Source organism: Nicotiana tabacum, chromosome 7, assembly GCF_000715075.1.
Source record: "Nicotiana tabacum cultivar K326 chromosome 7, ASM71507v2, whole genome shotgun sequence".
In the NCBI taxonomy this organism is placed as follows: domain Eukaryota; kingdom Viridiplantae; phylum Streptophyta; class Magnoliopsida; order Solanales; family Solanaceae; genus Nicotiana; species Nicotiana tabacum.
The window spans coordinates 138,536,293-138,560,184 of record NC_134086.1 but is presented as its reverse complement, the minus strand read 5'-3'; the positions used below and the strand labels follow the sequence as shown (position 1 = coordinate 138,560,184).

At 36.0% G+C, this 23,892-nt stretch overlaps 4 protein-coding genes and 1 long non-coding RNA gene across 7 annotated transcripts; 3 read left to right on the top strand and 2 right to left on the bottom strand.

Annotated features, from left to right (window-relative positions):
- The first annotated feature begins 311 nt into the window (after positions 1–311).
- LOC107812996 (uncharacterized) lies at positions 312–1,781 on the top strand. Its single transcript, XM_016638198.2, has one exon. The coding sequence runs from the start codon at positions 342–344 to the stop codon at positions 1,515–1,517; it is 1,176 nt and encodes a 391-aa protein (XP_016493684.1). The 5' UTR covers positions 312–341; the 3' UTR covers positions 1,518–1,781.
- A 676-nt stretch (positions 1,782–2,457) lies between these two features.
- LOC107813020 (pentatricopeptide repeat-containing protein At1g55630-like) lies at positions 2,458–8,438 on the top strand. 2 transcript variants are annotated; one of them, XM_016638227.2, is made up of 6 exons: positions 2,458–2,663; positions 4,165–5,719; positions 5,959–6,062; positions 7,010–7,195; positions 7,285–7,437; positions 7,699–8,438. In XM_016638227.2, the coding sequence occupies exon 2, from the start codon at positions 4,222–4,224 to the stop codon at positions 5,713–5,715; it is 1,494 nt and encodes a 497-aa protein (XP_016493713.1). In that variant the 5' UTR covers positions 2,458–2,663; positions 4,165–4,221; the 3' UTR covers positions 5,716–5,719; positions 5,959–6,062; positions 7,010–7,195; positions 7,285–7,437; positions 7,699–8,438. The 2 variants fall into 2 exon arrangements, with proteins under 2 accessions (XP_016493713.1, XP_016493719.1); XM_016638233.2 differs by having other exon boundaries at positions 7,288–7,437; positions 7,699–7,907.
- Positions 8,439–9,903: 1,465 nt separating this feature from the next.
- Positions 9,904–18,757, top strand: LOC107813006 (uncharacterized). Its single transcript, XM_016638209.2, has 9 exons — positions 9,904–10,228; positions 10,661–10,725; positions 11,359–11,407; positions 12,813–12,907; positions 14,108–14,193; positions 14,282–14,341; positions 14,497–14,578; positions 17,660–17,773; positions 18,305–18,757. The coding sequence occupies exons 1-9, from the start codon at positions 10,042–10,044 to the stop codon at positions 18,467–18,469; spliced, it is 903 nt and encodes a 300-aa protein (XP_016493695.1). The 5' UTR covers positions 9,904–10,041; the 3' UTR covers positions 18,470–18,757.
- Positions 18,758–19,975: 1,218 nt separating this feature from the next.
- LOC142161859 (uncharacterized) lies at positions 19,976–20,347 on the bottom strand. Of its 2 annotated transcripts, none has more exons than XR_012693565.1 (2): positions 20,246–20,347; positions 19,976–20,155 (listed from the first exon to the last, which is right to left on the bottom strand). It is a non-coding gene; the product is annotated as an uncharacterized LOC142161859 (long non-coding RNA). The 2 variants fall into 2 exon arrangements; XR_012693564.1 differs by having other exon boundaries at positions 19,976–20,136.
- A 20-nt stretch (positions 20,348–20,367) lies between these two features.
- On the bottom strand, positions 20,368–23,652 carry LOC107813013 (uncharacterized). The gene is made up of 2 exons (XM_016638217.2): positions 23,209–23,652; positions 20,368–21,442 (listed from the first exon to the last, which is right to left on the bottom strand). Exons 1-2 carry the CDS (start codon positions 23,613–23,615, stop codon positions 21,319–21,321), a joined length of 531 nt encoding a protein of 176 aa, XP_016493703.2. The 5' UTR covers positions 23,616–23,652; the 3' UTR covers positions 20,368–21,318.
- Between the last annotated feature and the right edge of the window lie 240 nt (positions 23,653–23,892).

The window sequence follows — 23,892 nt, the reverse complement described above, 5'->3', positions numbered from 1 at the left end:
CATTGTAAAAAGAGCAAAGAAAATGCCCACATTTCTTTGTTCTGTTTATTGTTTAGAAATAGTCAAATCTTTAACTAATTTGTGCTATCCCTCTTTATTATACTTTTATTGAGTATTTCTTATTCAAATTATTTTATCACCAGATAATGCCTCCCACTTTGTACTGATCAAGTCCTTCTTTGTACTTTGCTCTTTGCTTAGTGGGTAACCATGAAGCTATTACATTAATGTGCAAAATTATGTCACATTGCCTATAAAAATTAGAGCTCTCTACTCAAATATGCAAGACAAGTCTTAGTTCTATCTTTCCCTTTTCCAGCTATAGTTTGTTGCAAATCAAAATGACAAGCTTAGGGAAGTTGGGCCAATGGCCCTTACTAACAGCTGCTTTGGCAATTTGCTTAGTAGCCAGCACTGTTGTTGCTGATTACTCTTATGGCTATACTTATCCTTCTTACAACTCTAAGAAGTACTACAAATCACCATCTCCATCCAAGTATGAGGTACCCACTCCTTACTACAAGAAAACTGAGAAACCTGCTGCACATTCTCCGTCACACTACTATAAATCTCCAGCACCATCGAAGCACGACTATTACAAGTCGCCATCACCAATAAAATATTACAAATCGCACTTGCCAACAAAATATTACAAGTCGCCTGCTCCTTCAAAGCAATACTATAAGTCACCCGTTGTAGTGAAATATTACAAGTCACCCGCTCCCGTAACACATTATTACAAGTCGCCTGTTCCATCAAAATACTACTACAAGTCACCATCTCCTTCAAAACACTATTATAAGTCACCGGTTGCAAAGAAGTATTACAAGAAACATACTCCTTCAAAGTATTACTACAAGTCACCTGTTTCTTCAAAGAATTACTATAAGTCACCAGCTCCTTCAAAACACTACTACAAGACACCAGTTGCAACCATATATTACAAGTCACCCGCTCCCTCAAAGCATTATTACAAGTCACCTGCTCCCACAAAGTATTATTACAAGTCCCCAACTCCTTCAAAGTACTACTACAGGTCCCCGTCGCCAGCAAAGTACTACAAGTCGCCTACAACCTACAATTCACCACCTCCACCAAAAACCTATGAACAATCGCCATCGTATTACTCACCTCCACCACCAACTTACTATAAGCAAACACCTAACTACGCTTCACCTCCACCACCTTTGAAGTACGAGAAATCTGTCACCTATGATTCACCTCCACCACCTGTGAAGTACGAGCAAGCACCCACCTATGCTTCACCTCCACCACCTGTGAAGTACGAGCAAGCACCCACCTATGCTTCACCTCCACCACCTGTGAAGTACGAGCAAACACCCACTTACGCTTCACCTCCACCACCTGTGAAGTACGAGCAAACACCCACCTATGCTTCACCTTCCCCACCCACGTACTATAAGCAAACACCCACCTATGCTTCACCTCTACCACCTGTGAAGTACGAGCAGTTAGTCACCTATGCTTCACCTCCACCACCTGTGAAGTACGAGTAGTCAGTCACCTATGCTTCACCTCCACCGCCGTCAACATCTCCCCCACCAACCTACTACTAATATTCAACCCTTCTCTTCAATCATTTTCCATGTCTCCATGACTTATTCCTTTCATCCTCCTTCCCACCATAATTTTATGTATGTTCCCCAAAATGGTCGACTTTGCTTGCTGTGTGTTCTTTTATTTTAATAATTGTAATATTTATTATTTGAGTTTTAAGTAAGATCCTTGAGATCTCCATCAATTTGGCTTTATTATATCAAGATCCTTTTATTGGTGTAATTTATCAAAAATCTCCGGTTTATCTAATATTATTTCTTATCTATTGAATACTTTACTTTGCTCTTTACATATACCTCCTCGAGTCTGGACATTTAAGAGTATTATTTCTAGAGAATTTTATTCTCAAGAATGGTTGATTACCTACTAAAAAAGAAGAGAAAAAAGAAAAAAATATGGATGTTAGTCGAAAGGCGTGGTCATGGATCGAAAGAGCAGTAAAGTTTCTTCTTTGACTTATATTACAGAATTCTGGATTCTAATTGTACTTATCAGCTATTTAGGAAATAAAATTATATAAATAAATAGAATAAGAAAGAAATAAAGATATTTTTAAATCAGGCATCTGAATCATTTTTCCAATTCTTTTTCAAAAAGGAATTCTCTATGTTAAATATGTCAAAAGATATAACATAGTTATGAATGAGATAAGAAGTTAGTTAACTGAATAGTATTTTTTTACTACTCTTATGGAGTACATATATTGCTAATATCAGTGTTATTTTAAAAAGAATCAAGTAATACTCGACTAATAATATAAAATATACTAGGAGAATAAACTCAAGAAAATAAAATTTAAGTAAATAGTTACTGGAAATGTATTCAATAAACAAAAAACACCCGTAGCATTTAAATAACGCTTTGGTACCATCACTAATCACTGTACCCTTTGCTCCCTTCACTCTTCCCTCTGCGCAGCCTTAGGAGCCCCAACACCACAGCTACAGCCCCGCCGGCGAACCCAAATTACCAGTGCTACTTCCACTTGTACCCGCCGGCCGCTGATTCCGGCGCCGGTCGCCGCCAGTAGATGCTGCCTCGCTGCGCCCATGGCTTCCTCCTTACCAGTCTGTTTCTCTCTGTCTGTAAGTTATTTCCCTTCCTTTTCTACCTTTTTCGGCCGTCTTTTGAGTTATTTCAATTGTTGTAATCATTCGTTTGTCTCGAGCTTATTCCGAGATCCGTATTTTTTTTTCATTTGCACATTATCGTTGATAAATGTTTATCTAGACTGTACAGATTTGTTGTTGAGCTGGTAAAAGGGTAAAGGTAGTAGCTTTAAGTATTTTGGGTTGTTGTGAGGGTGGCTGAAAGGTTTCGTCTTGGCTTTTCTTGCTGTTTGAAGTGATCTTGATTTGAGAATTCTAATACTTAAACGTTTCACATTGGTAGATTCTAATGTAGGCTTCGCTCAATTTGGTAAGGTGTAATACTTTCGAGACCTAGGTTCCATTTGCGCTGCCAACAGTCTCCATTAGTTGGCAATGTCTATGTCAATGCAAGTCCTCTTTGAGGACTGTGGCATACTCTAGCCCTGGATTTAGGTTACCTAATCTTTTCTCTATTAACAACAACAACTATGCTTCAATCCCAATTAGTTGGGATCGGTTATATGGATCCTCATTAACCATTTCGCTTCCTATATGTCTTTTTCATTCCAATACTTAATAAATTTTCTTTAGGAAAAAATAAGGGTCCTACACCATTAAGGATTCTTTAAATTTCATACTTATCCCAACTCTGTCAGATAATCCGTTACCAAAATAAGAATAGTCACGTCAAACACCAGACCTAGTGTAAGTGTACCAATTGCGTTATGCAGCCCTGAGCTAGATGCGAAATATGTTTTGTGTGTTGCCTCGCTTAAGTGGCTTCAGTGTAGACACCTATATGGATATTATGCGTGTGTTATGTTCTTCACCAAGTTTGTTTGAATTCCAAGAGATTGTAGATCTTTCAATAGTACTTTCCTGCATATGATTTTTGGTCTACCTTGTTCCCCCTTAACACATTCAGTTATCAACTTATCATGTCGTTGTACCTGCATTCCGTGTCCGCGTAGGACATGATCAAACCATCTACGTTTACTATCACATGCAGCTTTTTCTTTTCTTTTTAGTCGCCTATATGTGTGCACCTTATACCTGATGTTGTGATTACTTCTAAACTTGTATGAGTACGTAAAGAAAAAATATAATCTTTAGGTACAGCCACTAATGCTTATGCGATATCTTTTTCTAATAGGTAATCGTAATTCATATGCTAATCTTAAAAAAGACCAATAGGAATTTGCTTTTCCTCAGAGAAGGATTGTTCTAATTGCGTTATGCATAGGTTATTGAATAATTAAACAATTTTTATATTAAGTATTAATGCAACATGAATTTGTTATTGTTCAATAAGCATTCACATAAACATAAAATTAGTAATAAATGATTTCAGAATTATTTATGCTTGTGAATAAGGGGATTGAAATACTTAGTGAAGAATTTGATTGAGTTATTAATATTTAATGAAATCTATGAAGAGATTACGTTTGATTTATCTTAATTGATGTCGTGCTTCTTTTTTCTTTCTTGTATGCAGAGAAAGTGATGGCTTGCTCACAATTGTTTCTTATTATCTTATATTCAAGGGACTAGCATGTATTCTGTAGCTCTTTTTGGTCAAAGAGTTATTCAGAGATTCTCTTATTTTAGCACCTTTTCACGGTTTTTATGTAATCGGCAATTTGACACTGATGGCACTGGAAATGGGTTTGGAAAAATCGAAGATTACTTGAATGAGAGCTGGAAGAGTATGAACTCCGATAATAATATGAAAGATAAGCCTGATATACAGGAGTCACCTGACTTTATTGGAATCAATGGCTGCTATGAAGGCGATTTCCAACAAAATTTTAGAAGTCGGCACAACTTTATTGAGAAAGTGAGAAACGAGGCTTGTATGATTCTTGAAATTCTTCAACAAGATGGTCCAGGATTTGATGCAAAAGAAGCTTTAGATAATTCACATATTACAGTTTCAAGCCTGCTTGTAAGAGAAGTTCTTCTAGGTATCTTGAAAATAATAAATTATGCGAATAAAAATAGGTGTGCGAAGCTGGGATACAAGTTCTTTGTATGGTCTGGTCAACAAGAAAGTTACCGGCATACGGAAAATTCGTACCATCTGATAATGAAGATTTTTGCAGAGTCTGAGGAATTCAAGGCAATGTGGAGATTAGTAGATGAGATGATTGAGAAAGGATACCCTACAACTGCTAGGACATTTAATTTGTTGATATGTACTTGTGGAGAGGCAGGTTTGGCTAGAAAAGTAGTAGAGAGGTTTATTAAGTCAAAGACATTCAATTATAGACCATTCAAGCATTCATTTAATGCAATTTTACATTCCCTTTTGGGTGTAAATCAGTACAGGTTAATTGAGTGGGTGTATCAGCAAATGTTGGTTGAAGGTCATCTTCCTGATATTTTAACTTATAACATACTGCTATGCTCAAAATATAGGCTGGGAAAGCTGGATCAATTTCATAGATTGTTAGATGAAATGGGTCGGAATGGATTTTCACCCGATTTTCATACATTTAACATCCTACTTCATGTTCTTGGTAAAGGAGACAAACCGCTAGCAGCACTCAACCTTCTAAACCACATGAAAGAAGTTGGTTGTGAACCAAGCATTCTGCATTTTACCACTTTGATAGATGGGTTAAGTCGGGCGAGTAATCTGGATGCATGCAAATACTTCTTTGAAGAGATGGTTAGGCAGGGTTGTGTGCCTGATGTTGTGTGTTACACTGTTATGATAACAGGATATGTTGTGGCTGGGGAACTTGATAAAGCACAGGAAATATTTAGTGACATGATCGTCAATGGGCAGTTGCCAAACGTGTTTACTTACAATGCCATGATTCGTGGGCTCTGTATGGCTGAGAAATTTGATGATGCATGCATGATGGTGAAGGAAATGGAATCGAGGGGTTGTAATCCAAATTTTATGGTGTATAGTACTTTAGTCAGTTACTTGAAAAAAGCTGGAAAGCTGTCCAAAGCTCATGAAGTAATAAGACATATGGTGGAAAAAGGGCAGTATATCCATCTCGTTCCAAAGTTCAAAAGATATAGAAGATGTTAAAGAGGTAACCAATGCAAAACCAAGCTGGTTAGAATGAAAATCGAATTTTTCTATCAACTTATTTTTGATTCTTCTTGGAGTTCTATAATATATTTGATGGACTGTTTGGAATGCAAAGTAACAAGGAAAATGAATTCCGTACGGGTTAAACTGCCTTTTATGTATAAGTGCTCTCAATATCATCCATTAGTTTTGTGTTTAAGCCTCCATGTTCTGATGTGGATTAGCTTTACCATAAACCAGGTAATATTGCCGCTGTTGGTGCTTGCAATTCGACTGGTGTCACGAGTTAGCAGGTCCATATCCCTCTACCATCTGCTGCAAAAGAGTAGCGGCCGAGGGAAAAGGTACCATATTTGTTTTATTTTTTATTTTTGGATCAGTAAGCAAATAGGGAAAAGATACCAGCTTTTTGAAGTTATCACTTGTTGGCATTCCAGTACCTGGTTTCTTTTTGGAAGTTTAATGGAACAAAATGCTTTGCTCACCTATGAATACGAGGGCACTTGTTGAATTAACCAATCAAAATAGACGATCATCTTTTATTACTTTTTAAACCCTTTCTCAAGTTGTTAATATCCTAGAATTCTCAATCCTTGGCTGTAGTACTACTTTACTGACCCCTTCCGATCCATCAGTAATACTAATGATCTCCATCTCATCACATGAATGTTACCTTACCCATTTTGAAAATATCTATACTTGTTTAAATGTGTTAGTGGTTGTCTGCCTCTGATTAGTTTTCCTAGATGTTCTTACATTAAAGTATGCTAAACTGTAATCTCAAAACATGTCACTGTTGTCTGTAGACATGGTTGCCAACTTGCCATTGTATGAGTTGATATGCCTTTTACATGAAAGAGCTTTGTAATCTTTGATATTTCTAGCACATGGTTCCTTCGTTAACCTAGCAGTTTTGGTTCTAATCCTTGTCTCCCAGAGTATGATTCCACCACCTAGCAGTTTTGGTTCTAAGATTGAGGCAAGGAATTAGGACGAAGTGTGTTGAACAGTATCTTCTGGCCCTTTATTAAGCAAACATATTTGGCTTTGATTCTCTTATATATACAACTCTCCCACACTCCAAACAATCGTTATTGGATTCTTTCTCATATTTCCTGAATGTGATTTTAAAACTTATTCAGCCATTGTTTTTCTGTCAATCTGTCACCCCTACAGTGCTCATCTTAATCTAGATAAAGGTTGCATGTTTCATATCTTTTCTCCGATTCTTTTGGTAGTGTGGAACTTAAACTGATAAAGGAGAGATAACTAACCAAACCCCGAAATACAGGCAACATGACACGGACAATACTGCAATATGCATCTTTGAGGACATGATTCTAATTGAGTGGTGGTGTTTCTTCCGTGCTTTTGCTCGTAGAACCTGATGATGGTAGGGTTTTTTGGGTGAGACATGGCAATAAAATGGGTAGAACATAACCTGCAAGCATCGTTCAATAAGGACTCACTGGATAAGGTAAAACTTCACAGTATTAGGCAGAGTGTATCCAAGTTTAGTACTTAGTAATATTGGCACAAACTCACTTCTTTTTTTTTAATATCCAGCAGCTGATTTTGACCTAAAGCAAAGAGAGCCAAGCCACAAGCTGTTAGATATAGCTCAGTCTTTGCCTTAAAGCCCAGGAATTCCAGCTTGCAAGCAGCCACTTCTGAACATCGAGAGCATCGAGACTCCTGCCTGCTCGTTCCAAAAACTAGGTACGCTCTCCTTGCCTGAACATATGATGATTGCAGCACTTAATACTATTCTCTTTGGTAGCCTGCTTTGAATTGTAAAGAGAAAAGATAGATATGATGTGACTGTACTTCGGATGTTTCAGTGGTTTTCACATTGTGATTGTTGTTAATGCCAGCAATCAATTCCTTTTATTGGTGTTAGGAATTGCTTCATAAGCTTGTAATGAGCATTCCATGGGTTTTAGTATTAGAACAGTTATTAAAGTAAATTGTATTTTGCAGATGAAGTGAAGTGCTCTGGATATGAGAAAAATTAAGCATTTAACCATGAGAGACCAGTGTTCAAATTCCAGCTGAGCCAAAAAATCGCTAGGTGACTGCTGCTCATCTATCTAAGCCTTGGTGAGCAAAGTTACTCGGTAGTGTACTAGTGGATGGTAGTAGGTAGCCGGTGGAATACTCAGCTGTCGAGATACGCAAGCTGGCTTGAACACCACAATTATCAACATAGAGGAAAAAAGAGAGAAGAAATATGCACTTGAAACACAAGAGGCCATAGAGAATTACAGTAGTAACTATGCGGTGAGAAGAATGACGAGAAAGATACTGTAATCGAGAGGTAAACTAGATGACGTTTCCTTGGCAACGACAATCTATTTTCTTCATCTAAGGGTAGGTCCTTAACGTGAGCTGTATAGTGTACTAATCCTTGATCACATCTGAGAATGTGTCAAGTGGACTGTTGTAGCCATGTCTTTGTATAGTGGTTGATTGGTTGAAGAGTTATGAACTAAGAAGGAAAGTATGAAAGAACGGAGCATGGTAAGGCAAAATGTACCAACTTCTTGTATCCTCTCCACTCTAACCAATTGACCTCGAAATTTTGTAGTGTAGGAAAATAATCTGGGAGCACTGTAGCTTACTGCATATATATAAGAAAGCTAGCATGTGCAGCCCCTGAAAAAACCTACTGTATTGTTTGGCTCTTCATGCAAAATGCTGAAAGTGGTCATTTTCTTCCATTCTTTTTCTTTTGCTTCAAGCTGGATATATCTAGATGGTTGATTAAGCAGCTTTTTACTAACAGATTCCTTTGAAATATATAGGTTCAGAATTTAAAAAGTAGAGGTACTGCACATGTTAATTTGACAGTTGCTTGATGGTAAAAAAAGGTTTTCTTAAATCGCTTAAGTGACTTTCTCAAAAATGTATAGTAGCTTGCTGAAACAAAAGTAGCTCATTGATTAACCAACTTTTACATGGATGTATGGTTTTATAGGTTCAATGATTAAAGGTAGGAGTTTTTACTGACTTGAAGTTGCTCAATGATTAAGCAGCTTCATTAAAACCTGCTTGTCAGCTAATGGTTCTTGTACACTTCAAATAAAACTTTTGAGTATCTAAATGGGCTTTCAATGTATAAAATTTTGTTTAGCCTTTCAAAGTTAATTTGAATTTTGCTCATATTTTATTTGACGGACACAAACTCTAGTTTGAGGAAAGATTGATTAAAGCTCAAATTATTACCTGAAATAAAATGGGAGTGGTAATTGCAAAGTTTGGGATAGAAACATAATTATTACAGCAAAAATAGAGTACCCTGTACTCCGTATCCACTATAAAATCAAATTACAAATTAATTTCAAGACATTTTATTCTTAACAAGAAGATAGTGTTCAAGGATTTATGAGAAAAAAAGATAGCTGTCTGGACACGACAAATATTAAGTTTTATGGTCTAAGTTGGCCATTTAATCTCTTAAACTGTGCTAATGCAGGCCAATGGATCTTATCAACTTGGTTAAATTATTTAAATAGTTCTAATTTACTTGGTTAAATGGATCTCATTTTATCTTCCCATTCAACATCCACTTTTGAGTGTCCACTTACCTCATAATGAAATTTTTAAAGCATGTAATGTCATAAGATCCGCATATACTCTTTGCTCAAAAAGGAATTCTCTATTTTTTTTCTTTCAAAATACCAAAAAGCTAACCTTACATATTTTGTCAACAAATTTTAATCCGATTTGAACATGTAATTTACTGGAAAAAGTCGTATGATGCTTGTTTGAACAATTTAAATAAAGTGGCACTTAAGTACAATCTCGAGGCACATTTATAAAATAGATTTCGAAAATAGAAGTAAGTTTTTTCTGAACATCCATCCAAATATTTTTCTTTCAATTTTCAAAAGTTTCTCTACAAAGTTGTTCAAACAACAAGATAAATGAATAATTTAATAGTTCAACTTGTGAATCAACGTAAAAGTAAGAAATTAAATTTGAATTAAAGAGAGTAATTGATTACTTTGTGCAAATATTTTTTTACTACCGTGTACATATTTCGGATAGGAGTACTATAATTACATTTTTTATTGAAGCAAAATTAGAAAGTTAAGGAAAAACAAAAGTAAGAGGGGGTAAAGTCGTCTTTTCAAACCAGAATAGAGAGTGGACTGTAGATCAAACAAAAGCAGATCCAACAAACCGGCTTTCCCTAGTTGGACACAAACACAAGATACAAAGCCGAACACGACAACAACAGAAGCAGCACTAGTTGAAGTGGGAGACAGTAGAGAAACCCGATTGAATCTCGCGAGAAAACTGATAAACCAATAGAAGAAGATGGTGACGAGAACAGAGGAAGAGGAGGTAAACAGATTGGAGAATCAAGTAGAGAATGGAGGAGGAGGTGCTTGGGAATATCTCTGCCTTGTCCATAAGCTCAAGCTCCGTCGATCTGATTTGGTGTTGAAGCACGGCCTCTCCATTCTCAATGACTCTAAAAAGAGATCTGCTCTTGGTCCTGAAGGTATAATACTACAATTTATCGATTCATATCCGATTGAACCATACAGCCGAAATCTTTTTGTTTGGTTTACTGATTTGATAGTTTAGGATTCAGGTAACTGGAATTTGACTACAACTTGGAAATTAGAGATCTTGTACTAATTTGGGTTGTCTAGGATTCAAGTTAATGGCAATTGGGTAATATTTGGGACCGGAAAAGCTGAGATTTTTTACACTGATTTGGGTAGTCTAAGATCGATCAAAGTGGAAAATTGAAGTATTGGTTCATGGAGAAGTTGAGATTTTGGGTTTTGGGATATCTCTCTTTTTTCTTTTTTGTTCTTTTTTTAATTTTTGTTTTTGATTGATTGCTCCATAGACTTTATTCCAACATAATGTGACTGGATAAAACCTCTGATCAATCTTTTATCCGCTGCAACCCAAAATATTGCAGAGTGGACTCTTTATGAGCAGGTAGCTGTTGCAGCTATGGATTGTCAGTCTCTTGATGTGGCAAAGGTAAAAAAAAATCTTTCTCGTAATCGCTCAGCCAAATTTGGTTACCTCTATAGACATGCATGATATTTCCATTGTAGTTTATTTTCGAATTCCCTGAGTTGCAGAATCCATGCTGATAGAACTTTCATCAAATAATCTGAAATTACATAGCTCGTCTATTTTTACTCAGCAAAAGATTTCTAGAAGATGCTAAATGTCAATAGTCAGTACAATAATGTAAAATGTATCTCATAGTACCCGAGATCATAGCTATGAGTGGATTGTATGTAATATGTAGAGAAACATTCTGGCATAATCTAATATATAAAAGATGTCACTACAACTAAATGGTCAATGTTTATGCAAATTTAGAAAGATAGTTGTTAGACCGTTATTTCCTATAATGTTGCATAGATACATTTACCATTACTCCATTGGTAGAGTGATATTGGCTGATGATGTGGTTAAATATACTGAGTAATGAAGTGATTTGACCTTGTGGTCAACCATATTGGCCAGAATGCATTAGCTATTTTTCAAGTCATGTTCACTCTTTATTCTTATGTGTGGAATATTTTCTTGTGAAGCTGTCATCACTTTCTCTATGATTACGTGGAAAATTATTTGGAATTTATGTTATGAGAACTTCTGCAGGACTGCATAAAGGTATTGCAAAAGAAGTTTCCAGGGAGCAAAAGGGTTGGTGAGTTCTCTTTGGTCTATATATATATGTATGGTTGTAGTCTTGTATTCTTGTAGCTTGCACTTTCTTCAATTGTGGCCAGTGAGTTTGAATCACTAGATTGGTAAAGCTTCTATCTCTTGTTTCATGTATCACTCCTTAAGAGTATCCTGCACAAGCAAAGCATGAAACATAATTGTTAGAAGCTTGATACTGCATTATACACACACACACATTTGTTGTATAACGGGTGAAAAAAGTAAGAAGCTGCTATGAAATAAGAATTCTTATTGCCGGATTGAATGAATGATAATGACATTACTTTATATTTAGAAAAAATGATAATGACTTATAAGCACTAGCGTTGATATTATAAGGACCTGATGCTTTGCTGTTATGGCTTACATTTATAATGATCTACTGTGAATTACTCCTATTTCTTGTCCTGGGATTCTGGGTTATTGTTGACATATTGCTTTATAGGATTAAGGATTTTTTTTTATCTGGTTAAAGTAGCATATTACTTTTGATGAAGCTTTCTAAAGTAGTATTTTGAAATGAAAAAGAAAAAGCATTAGTTTAAATTTTAGTGTGATAAAGATTAAGTTTGAAATGAAAAGAAATTTTATTCTTTTAGTATTTTATTCTGGTAAATATTATTTTATTAATAGTACTATATTGAATGGTAATTCTCATGTTTTCTTATTTAATTAACATGTTATGGTGAAGGCTAAGAATTAGGACTTCTTAATTAGCTCAACAAAAAAATGTTTAATAACCAAAATTTTAGGTAATTTAAATATCCTAAATATTTGAAAAGTAACTTAAATTGCAATTATGTTTAATGTGAAATTTATTTTTAGAGGGTAAAAAAGGCGAACAACATTTCGCTAAGGGCCTTCATGCTTTTAATATAGTATAGATAGTCTGCTATTTGAATATATTCTGCAGCTCCCTTTCCATCTCATATTGGAAAGTACAAGTTCTATGCTACCATTGTAGCTATGAGCCAGGTAGTACTGGTAATGATCCATTTCAAGATGGTAGTTTAGTCTTAGTTTTGTTAAAGCGTTATGTAACATTATTGCCTTGATTTGATGATTGTATTTGTATATTTCTATCCCATTACAATGATCATCTGTTCACACTTAGATACCTTATGTTTAAGTGAGAAGTTATTGAAATGTTGTATGACCCCAGAAAGCTTTCTCGATATATCATCCTTTGCTGCAGTGACTATCAGTTTTGCTCTCAATCATTACATTATTACTGCCGAGAATTTAAAAAAATATTCGTTTAGCTATATAGATTTAAACGTTTTTTCCACTTACTGAGTATTTTTCCTACTTTGTGTAGTTCTGATTTCCTCCATGTGTACTTGGCCTTGTAATAATGGCTAAGAGTAATTAGTTTGATTTGTTCTCAGGTAGGCTAGAAGCTATGTTGCTAGAGGCCAGAGGATTGTGGTCAGAGGCAGAAAATGCTTACTCAAGCCTTTTGGAGGAAAATCCCTTTGATCAGGTCTGAGATAGACTAACCATTTCACCGACCGTTGTTAATTTGGCTCAATTAATTTGCTTGTGAAATACATAGTTTCCTATGTGGAAATGTGCCCTAAAATAGTGTGTTTCTCATGTGGGAAGGCTGGTCTAATGGAACAGTAGATACTCATTGTTATTGCTCAAAGTGGTTTGCGTGCCTCTGGTAAAGCGTGCTTGAGGTGTGATTAAGCATTCAAGCTAGTCGTAGCATTGGATGGGTGCTTATCCTTGCTTAGATGGCTTTTTAGTGCGGGTGCCAAGGTCATGAGGCATGCACCTTATGGCATAGATTGTTTTGAAGAGGTTGACACTAGGTGTTTGGACATACATAGTATTTGCAAATACTGCAATATCATTTACAAATCAATATTTGTTTACAATTTTGCCCATTATTTCTATTTCAACTAGAAATGGAGAAATTGAAGTTGAAAAATTGGTTTACTAAGTATTTCAAGTGAAATAATGGTTTTAACTTATAAACTTCAACATTTTTTCCAAGTGAACTTCATGTCCAAACACAACTATGTACTTTTTTTCAACTTCAACTTCAAATACTCATTTTTCTAACAACAACAACAACAACAACAACCCAATGTAATCTCATTTTTGTAACTTTAACCTATTATTGTCCTAACGTGCTAATAACTAGAGTTGGTAAAGTCATATCCTATTATGTAAGAAAAAGAAAATTTAATGCATGAAAATGTTAGTGATTAGCAATAGGAATTTGGAACTTATTATATGAAAACTGGTCATTGAACTTGAAATAGATACTTAAAACTGTATCTTCTGAATGAAGTAGGTGGGACCTTGGAGATAAGGGTTCAAATTCCAATATAGACAAAAACACTAGGCGATTTCTTCCCATCTGTCTTACGTCTTGGTGGCAGAGTTACTGTCTTACGTCTTGGTGGCAAAGTTACGTGGGTGAGTACCTGGTGGAATAGTCAAGGTGCACTCTAAGTTGGCCCGGAAACCACCGTTATAATAAAAGAGCTGCATCTTGTGAATAAAAAATTTAAAAGTGATTTTTAACTTTATTGACATGGTTTTTAACTTAATGTGCTATAGACATAAAACATCTGAAATATATGTGATTACATTCATTTAATTTGGAAAAGAAGAAGAATAATTCAAAGCTGAAGCCATATATTTTCTGTATCTTATTGATATCCTTTAGGTTGTACATAAGAGGAGGGCAGCCATGGCAAAGGCGCAAGGCAATACGTCAGCAGCAATTGACTGGCTTAACAAGTATCTTGACTTGTAAGAAGAATCTAATATGCATCGCATCTTAACAGTAATAAATATGTTGCGACGTTAATCCTTGTTCTTTTCTTCGTGGTTTTGGTAGATTCATGGCTGATCATGAAGCTTGGAGAGAGCTTGCTGAAATATATGTTTCCCTGCAAATGTAAGATTTTTTATTCTAGTGTTCAGAGTGGAATACTAATGGCTTGGAGGCAACTCTATTCCATTGATACCTTCTTTAGCTGCTGTTTCATCCATGCTTTGCAGTTTACCCTAACTAGCTAAGTGAAAGTGTTTTGTCTGTCATATCATATCTAGGTACAAGCAATCAGCTTTCTGCTATGAGGAGCTGATCTTATCTCAGCCGACAGTTCCTTTATATCACCTAGCCTACGCTGATGTAAGAGACTTCTCAAGTCATATTTTATCATTGCTTTTTAATAAAACTATTAGAGGTGCTTTAATATATTTGGTCTATTTTAAGATATTATTATCACTTCTCTTGCTTCTTTTGTTGTTACCTATCTCTTATTTCGTTTCTTTTCTGAAATTATTAACTCTTTTGTTGAGCCGAGCGTCTCCCGGAAACAGCCTCTCTACCCTTCCGGGGTAGGGGTAAGGTCTGCGTACATCCTACCCTCCCCGACCTCACTAGTGGGATTTTACTGGGTATGGTATGTTGTTGTTGTTGTTGTTGTATTAGAGGTGCTTTAATAATAGCTTGCAATCCTTGTGAGCTTGCATCCATTTTTGAGAGGTATTGGTATTTGTTCTTGCGTAAGTTGCTCATGAAGCTTCATTTATCACCTAGTTCAGTGGATAAAAGAAAGTAGATTGATTCATATTTGGTCTTTCTAGCAGCTATTTTTACCAAATGCAAAAGTTATTATCAAGAGGGAGGCTTGGGAATCTAGGTTGCTGTCCAACCAGTTTCTCTATCTCCATGTCTCCATGTCTCTTTGCCATGTGACCAAGAGGTCACGGGTTCGAGCCCTTTTTTTATGAAGTAATTAATTTCATTGCTGGCATCAAGAAGATGCATAATAGTTACAAAAGAGATATAGCAAAAAGGAATAATGTCAGCTCCAATACAGATGTTCAGGCTAATACTAAGGAGCTAACAAAATTCAAATAACTATTAGGGGAATCTATGGGGGATAAATAAACCCAAGTGTATAAAAACATAATACAATTAGCTTTGAGAGATTGGAAAGTAGTTGATAGTCCATCGAAACATCTGCTATTCCTTTCCTTCCAGATACTCCAAAAGATAGCAGCAGGAACAATCTTTCATACTTTCTTGATGGTGCTGTCAACTTTCCAAAAGCTCCAACTCTCAAAAGCCTCCCTGATGTTATGTGGCATGACCCATCTGAGTCCAAAAAGAGAAATAAACATATTCCAGAGGTCTGCTGCAACTGGGCAGTGTAGGAAGAGATGGCTATGTGATTCTGCCTTCCTCTGGTACATGTAGCATCTATTGACAATCTGAAAATTTCTTCTGACTAAGTTGTCCTGTGTTAGACATGATCCATGGAGAGCAGTCCAGTTGAAACATGCAACTTTAGGCGGCAGTTTAACTTTCCATATTAGCTTCCAAGGCCAGTGGTCGGTGATTGCATTTTGAGCTTCTGATAACTTGTAGGCTGCTTTCACGGAGTACCTTCCTGCATGTGCATTCCCCCATCTGAGCTGGTCTGATACTAGGTTGTTACTGGAGTAGCCGTTCAGTGTGGCTAGTAGTCTGACTAGCTCTTCAAATTCCCAATCTTACTGGAGTAGCTGTTCAGTGTGGCTAGTAGTTGTTCGAGCCGTGGAAACAACCTCTTGCTAAAATGCAGGGTAAGGTAAGGCTGCGTACAATAGACCCTTGTGGTCCGGCCCTTCCCCGGACCCCGCGCATAGCGGGGGCTTAGTGCACCGGGCTGCCCTTTCATGTCTCTCTGTCTCTGTCTCTCTCTGTCAGTAATGAACTAATGAAGCTGTCAGAGCACATTATTTTGCTTAGTTAGAAGTTTACTAGAAATCAGTAACAAAGTGATATTTGGAGTTTAAGAAGTTATCAATGTGTAGAAATAGGGAGAAGATGAGAGGAGGAATTTTCTAGAATTCAATCTGATTCTGTAGAGATTTTCCCATTGTGCTGACTCTGGACTTGCGAACCCTGGAGCGGATTCGTTCTTCACTTTAATTTCAAATTCCAACTTCTTGGTTGCCCACTGAAAGAAAGATTAGTTTCCCTCCCTTTTGCTTGCTTAGGCACAAAAATATCAGGACAAGTGGCTTTATCATGGGACAGTTATGTGGACCTAGTTTATTGAACAAAATGAATCTTTCTCTAGTTAGAGAAATACCTAAGACCTCCACTCTTTGATAGAAGAAGCTGAGGGCGTCTGTTTTTGAAATTAAATGGACAAGTCTTTAGATATGATAGTTAATTAGGGAAAATGTGGATTTGGTCCAAATCCTTCAGAGAAATCTGAAGGAGAAGAAAAGAAAAAATAAAGGAAAAAAGAGGAAATAATAAGAAGCTGGACGATGTACCTGTCTGCTTGCACCTGAACTTATTACCCTCGTTGTATGTCACTCTTGATTGGGGGTGAGTGGGTCATTAATAGCCCGTTTGGCCAAGCTTCTAAAATCAGCTTATTTTGAGAAGTGCTTTTCTCAGAAGTACTTTTTAAAAAAGTATTTTTGGTAAGAAACAGCTTGTGTTTGGCTAATTAATATGAAAAACACTTTTGAGCAGTAATTTAGTGTTTGACCAAGCTTTTGAAAACTGCTTCTAAGTGTATTTTTTCAAAAGTGCTTCTCAGAAAAGTGCTTCCGGAGAGAAGCTACTTTTTTCTGCTTCTCAAAAACTGCTTCTGCTTCTCCTCAAAAGCACTTTTTTCCTTCCAAAAGCTTGGCCAAACACCTCAATTTTTGGCCAAAAGTGCTTTTGGCCAAAAAAAGCACTTTTGGCCCAAAAAAAACTTGGCCAAACAGGCTATAAGATGCTGGTGGTTATTATTGCCTGATGATTTCCGCATTAGTTCCTGTTCAGGTTCTATGTGAACTGTATCTATGTCTGGCTTAGAACTATAGTGAGGTAATAGATTAGCTACTGAATCTTGTAAGACCTGAGAAAGGTGTTCTTATAGATCGAGGAAAATAGTGATGAAAAGGCTGATATGATGTAAATGGTGAACCTAGGAAGTACTTAAAGTACCTTCAATGTATTTTCTCATGGATTAAAAATGGAAAGGATTCTGATATCTGCTTCAGTAATTTTTTAAGGGAAACGTTGGCTCATATTACTTGCGTGCTCTCTTGGACCAACTGGGTTCCAGGGTTAAAGAATAAGTGTGTTTTGGGTTGCATGTTAATTTTCTGATTTCATGAAGAACGTGCTTCCCCAATGTCGACTGGAATTACTGTTCCATTTTTCTGATAGTTGCCGGAAATAATCACTCGTCATCGTTCTTTCTGGGTGGAACAGGTGCTCTATACACTTGGTGGACTAGAAAACCTTCAGATGGCAAAGAAATATTATGCATCTACCATTGACTTGACTGGTGGCAAGAGTACCAGAGCACTTTTTGGCATATGTTTGGTCAGTCTTTCTGTTTGTCTCTCTTTTTCTAAAATTTGATCAAATAGTCCTTGATTAAGATTACTAGTTTTCTTATATGTTAATGCTCTAGATGTAAAGAAATAAATAAAAGTGCTCTAGATTTTTGGAAAAATAAATAACAAATTACTTATCCGGAAAAAAATCACAGAAAAAATCGAAGACGTTAGGCATCATTGCACTCTGCACGCTGTTTTCCGACTTGGGAGTCCAGAATTGCACTCCGGTCCTGTATGTCCCTAGTTCTTTACATTAATTAAAGAAAAGGGCAACCTGGTGCACTAAGCTCCCGCTATGTGCGGGGTCCGGAGAAGGGCCGGACCACAAGGGTCTATTGTACGCAGCCTTACCCTGCATTTTTGCTAGTTCTTTACATTAATTGAATTCTCTAAATACTGAGAGTTCTTAAAACTTCATCAACTGTTAATTACTCGTACTAGTTAACGAAGAAGGTTCTTGTTTTTTTATCATACACAGTCTTGGAGAACTCACTTTATATATTGCTGTTTCCAGTGTACGTCTGCCATTGCGCAGCTGAGTAAAGGGCGAAGCAAGGAGGACAAGGAGAGCTCAGAGCTGCAATCTTTGTCCGCAATGGCATTGGAGAAAGACTATAAGCAGAGAGCTCCCAGCAATCTCTCTGTGCTTAGTTCAACATTAAGAAGCTTGAAAATCTAACCATGTTAGCATATAGTTTTATTGGAAGCACACCATACTGTACGCAGTGTGCCCTTCAAGTTTTAAGTTTGTCTCAGATTTTTTTTTTCTTCTCATTCTTCTACTCTTTGCATTATTTTTCTTATTTGTGGAAGTTCTGAATTCCACTTTATTAAGTAGGGGAGGAAAATGGCAATGCAAGTTAAATTATTAATTTTAGACAATTTTGGGAGACTTCCATGTTGAATAGAATACTTGAACTTCATGCTGGTTCATGAATAAATTTCTATCGGAAAAGGTTGTGGAGTATACTTTTGTACTCTGTCAGTTAATCTTTTATAGAAATTGTAGAATGTGAGGACTTTTAAACAAGGTTTTTCGCCAAATAGTTGTGTGTTTTCCAAACAAAGTTATGGCCATTTTACCGTTTTGAAGCAACTCTATATTGTTGTGAACTTGCGAATGTCCAAAAGGAGAAAAAACATAAGTTTGATTGGAGTTTAGATGTTTGACTAATCATTTTAGATTAGAAGGCACGCCAATTTTGTTGCCAGAATGGAGATGTATAAAAGAAATTAACTTTCTGAGATTAACAGAACGAGTGAAGGAAACCAAGAAGCAGTTCTATTGTATAGTAAATAGCCGAGCAGTTCCATTTGCAGGATTTGCAATTTGGATGTCTTATGTGTGAATAGAAAAGCAGAAGCATGAAGGCTGGTACATAGTTCATCCTTGAGTGATGTTGAATTTATCCAAAAAATACAATTCTATTTCATGTTTTACTCCATATACAAGCTTTTAAAGCATGGTAGTATATTGTCCCAAATATATCCTTGTTCAGTGCTGAGCCTAAACGAACACAAAGTATAAGATAACATAAGTTATAAAGCTTGAGGTAGTATATAGGGCATTTAGTTAAAGAACAAGTCGGAAGAGTTGATAGATAAATCAAAGCCTCATTTTTCTGCTCTGTTAACATCCTTGAGACAGTGTATTCTTTCAGTCTTCTACTTTCTACTGTTTCATTAACGGTGTGCTTACGACTAACACAAGTTAATCAGTTTAACCTTAAAGTGTCGTAGTTAGACCTTTTCTAGCCTTTGTATTCATAATCTTCCACTGTCTCACTAATCAGTCTTCTTAGCTGTTGATTTTTAACATGATCTGCCACTGTGGTTTACTTTAACTGATCATTTCATGGCTCTGCCATCCAATGTATAACATGCCTCATTATTAAGTTTCCAAGTTGAGAATTGTTAGACCCCCGACTGAAAGTAACAGGTCGGAAAGATTAGCATGATACAGAGAATATCAAAAATAGCAGAAGAATGATTCTCAGTTTAAAGATATAACAGGAAATAGAAAGGGTCAAAACCAACTATTAACCAGATATCTACTGAAAGTAAGAACATCAAAAATTCATTCAGAGGAATAGAGTTGAAGAGATGTTTCCAAACAAGAAAACTCATCTGCTTTGTTGTTGTAAGGGTAAGAAGGAAGGCACCAGGTAGGCATGCTTTAACACAGTTGAGCAACATCAGTAAGTTTTCTTCTTACTATTATCTGTTAAAATAAATAAAACATAAAATAGGAAAACACATGTATATATGCATTTGTATGACTTCTCAACTCAGCATTATCTTCTGTCCAAAACTACAAGTAGAGAAGCTGGAAGAAGAAAAGCATACCTGCACAAGAATTTTCAGCCTGAACAGTATGCAACAAGATTAAAAATTGATCAGACAAAAAACTTTCTGAACATCTAACAGTATAGCAGGCCACAACATTACAGGTTACCTGGTTCATATTTATGAAGGATGTAACTTCTAAAAGACAATAAAACCCTCCTCCTTTGTCCGGGCTTGGGACCGGCTGTGTTACACGAGAACTCAAACACAGGCGGAGATAAAAACTTAATATTTTTTTTTGTTTTTGAGGTTCGGAGCAGCATGACTTTCCATCACATTGCGATCATAGACAAGTCACCTTAGCACAACCAGGTCATCTTGAATAGTTGAACTAAAGATTGAAGCATAAGTGACAAGCCTTCATGTATTTGGATTTGATTTGCAAAGACGTATGCACTCCTTGAAAAAAGTATTCAGAATCTCAGATGTTCCATAGAAGGGCATTGGATCAGGCCGGATCAACTGAAATGTAGCTAGTTCTCTGTCTTCAGAATGTGCGAGGGGGCAAAAGAGGATCAAGTCCAATGAAAGTGTACTGCTAAAGTATAATACATGTACGTGAATTAGGTATCACCTGCCCCAGCTATGAGTGAGAATGGATATTTTGAAAAAGTCATTCAAAGGCCTCAATCGTCGACTTTCAATTAAGCAACCAAGTTCCTGGTTTAACAGTAGAAATATAGTCCTCAAGTAATTGGAGGAACGAATGGGTGCAGAAGGCTTAGCATTCGGATATGGATTTAACATTTTAGCTCATACGCTGCCTCTGTTGTGGTGGACTCATATCCCATTGTCCCAGATAATATACATGGTGTGTCCAAGTTCAATCCGTTGGCAATGCATGTAAGAAAGTTGCCTTATTCGTTTATTATTTTGTTAGACCGTAGTCAAATGCAGATGGCTGTTTCAGCATACATCACCCTCGAACCAAAACAGGGACTCATCCTTATTCAGTCTAGTGAGGGTCCAAAAGGCTTACTCACGTACGACCCTTGGGGAACCACAATCACATACACTCATTTCTGTCCCTTGCCAATTTATTGATCTATACTATCAACTCTATATCCAATCACGAGGCGCCAACATCCAATCTAAAACCAAAACCTTCTTCAGACTGTAACGGATAATAAAGCAGGGCAGATTTCTACTTCACCCACGTCAATGACTAAAACGATTGCAGCACTAAACCATCACGTAGACTTGGGGTTGAGAGAGTGCAAAGTGTGTGTAATAACCTCCAACAGATCGCCAGCATACACAAAAAAAGGAGTTCACGTCTGAATACACTGCACTCCTATAGAACAAACTGAGATTAAGAAATTAAAATGTAAGTAGATGTTTGAAGAAAGTTCATCTTTTGCTCAAAAATCAGAAAAAAGAAGAAGGCTTGACATAGAAATCTCCAGTTAATTCAACAAGTCAAGAGCAACCTGTGTGACTAAAACCTCAGATGTAATAGATAAATGCACCCAACAGTAAAAAAAAATCAATTAATCAGTAGGCATATAGCAGATTCCCTCTTAAAAGCCAAAGTTAGAAACTCATAGCCAGAGTTAGAAATTCAAAGCATCAAGAAGACATGCAGATCCTAATATTAAACCAGTAAGGATATAGGCCAAATCAGCACAAACAAAAAAATCAGCCCATCAATAATAAACACCCTCAGACCTCTCATATTTTCAAAATGCCTAGTCACCTCATATCACACATCATTAAAAGCCTAAACAACAATAACAATTATGACTCAGTCCCAAACAAGTTGCGCATCAAAAGCCTAAGACATCAAAAATTATGTTAAATCGATTGAAGCCCTTAATTGCAACCTCCAAGTAGAATTCTCTGTATCAAACCTAAAACAAGCTCTATCATATCATCATTCTTCCACCAAGCTAAAATGTACCAAACATCAAGAACAACACAACCTCATTGCTCAACCTAATTCATTACAGCCCATAGCTAAAAGTAGCCATCAGAATCTCCATTTTTTCTATTCCCATCAGATTCTTTAATCTCGTTACATCACAGCCTAAGAAATTATAAGAAGCATTATGTTTCCCGAAAGTACACAGTTATTCTAATGCAGCTCCATGATGACAACCCAACTGATTATGAGAATTCTTAATATAAACAGATCTAATCTTAACATGGCAAAAGCCCAAAAAATCAAAAATCTATCTAGACTCTTTTTAAGCCTATACTAGTGTAGCATCAATCTAAACACCCTCAGATAGTTTTTCTTATTAGCCTAAAAATCTCTCGTCTAAACTGATCACATCTTAAGTATATATCTCTAAGCCATAAAGATATAGTAACATATAAGCACAACTAAAAACATATAAAGCAAGAAACCAATTAAAGTAGTACTTTTTTTTCTTTTTCTGTTTTTTTTTTCTAATGCTTTGAAATGAATTACTAAGAAAACACATAAGCACAACTAAAAACACATAAAGTAAGAAACCAATTAAAGTAGTACTTTTTTTTTTCTTTTTCTGTTTTTTGTTTTTTGTTTTTTGTTTTCCTAATGCTTTGAAACGAATTACTAAGAAAAAGCATAAGCACAACTAAAAACACATAAAGCAAGAAACCAATTAAAGTAGTACTTTTTTTTTCTTTTTCTTTTTCTTTTTTTTTTTTGGTCTTTTTTTTCTTCTAATGCTTTGAAACGAATTACTAAGAAAACACATAAGCACAACTAAAAACACATAAAGCAAGAAACCAATTAAAGAACTTTTTTTTTGTTTTTTTTTTTATCTTTCTTTGAAAGGAATTACTAAGAAAACAGTTAAAGCACGAATTTGAAAAATGAAACGAAATTACGAAGTACATAAAAAAATATGCAAGAATTAAATGGACTACTGAAGATAACACATAAAAACACCACAGAATGAACGATCTAGAAAAAAAGAATGATTTAAGAACTAAAAACAATGCAAGAAACGAAAATAACAGACAAAGAGCAACTAAAAACACATAAAAAAGGAACTAGAAGAACACAAATTAAGAACATATGCAAGAAAACACATAAAGAAAACATGCAAGAATAACAATCAAGGTAAGAAAGAGAAAGGATACCAATAACTTGTTGCGCCGCCGGTCATGATCAAGAAATCTCTCTCAGCCTGCAGATTATCGTCAAAGTCGACGGTCCTTTTGATGTTTTCAATAGCGAACCGGGCCGCCATTCGTTCTCTCTTCCGCTGAGACTTTGCTATTGCTTCTTGGAACTGCTTCTCCCACAAGTTCTTCTTCATCGATATCTCTTTTTCCTCCAACTCTTTCCCAACAACTTGTTGCTGAGATTTCAATATCATATCAGCATAGCGTTGCTTAAGCATCGCTGCCCGAAGCTTTTTGTTGTCGTCCTTTTCCAACTCCTTTTTCGCATCAAAGGTGGTAATCGAAATCTTCCTCTTTCTGCCGCCGCAGGCCATATTATTCCCGGTAACTTGGTCTGGCTGAGAAGTGTAAACCAACACCATAGCTAAAGATTATGAAAGATAATGAATGATTTAGTATGAAGCACTACTATATTATCATATAATATATACTCCATAATTTATATTTATATAATTATTAATAAAAAAGTCAAATTTTAATAATTTTTAATATTTGGTAGACGTAAAATTGAATGAGCTAATTGAATAAATTTTTTTCACTAAATTAAATAATATATTTACATTATAATCAATTTTATTTTTCTTCCTTTATGTATAGTATTTTTTCATGGTTCTCACGATTTTACTTTCTAATTTCAAC

Bases quoted from the DNA above. Each gene is read 5' to 3' on its own strand.
- LOC107812996 (XM_016638198.2), top strand. From the start codon at position 342: ATGACAAGCTTAGGGAAGTTGGGCCAATGGCCCTTACTAACAGCTGCT.
- LOC107813020 (XM_016638227.2), top strand. From the start codon at position 4,222: ATGTATTCTGTAGCTCTTTTTGGTCAAAGAGTTATTCAGAGATTCTCT.
- LOC107813006 (XM_016638209.2), top strand. From the start codon at position 10,042: ATGGTGACGAGAACAGAGGAAGAGGAGGTAAACAGATTGGAGAATCAA. The intron at 10,229-10,660 runs GTATAATACTAC...AAAATATTGCAG, and splicing joins ATCTGCTCTTGGTCCTGAAG to AGTGGACTCTTTATGAGCAG. The intron at 12,908-14,107 runs GTCTGAGATAGA...GATATCCTTTAG, and splicing joins AGGAAAATCCCTTTGATCAG to GTTGTACATAAGAGGAGGGC.
- LOC107813013 (XM_016638217.2), bottom strand. From the start codon at position 23,615: ATGGTGTTGGTTTACACTTCTCAGCCAGACCAAGTTACCGGGAATAAT. The intron at 21,443-23,208 runs GTATCCTTTCTC...TCTTAATCTCAG, and splicing joins GGCGGCGCAACAAGTTATTG to TTTGTTCTATAGGAGTGCAG.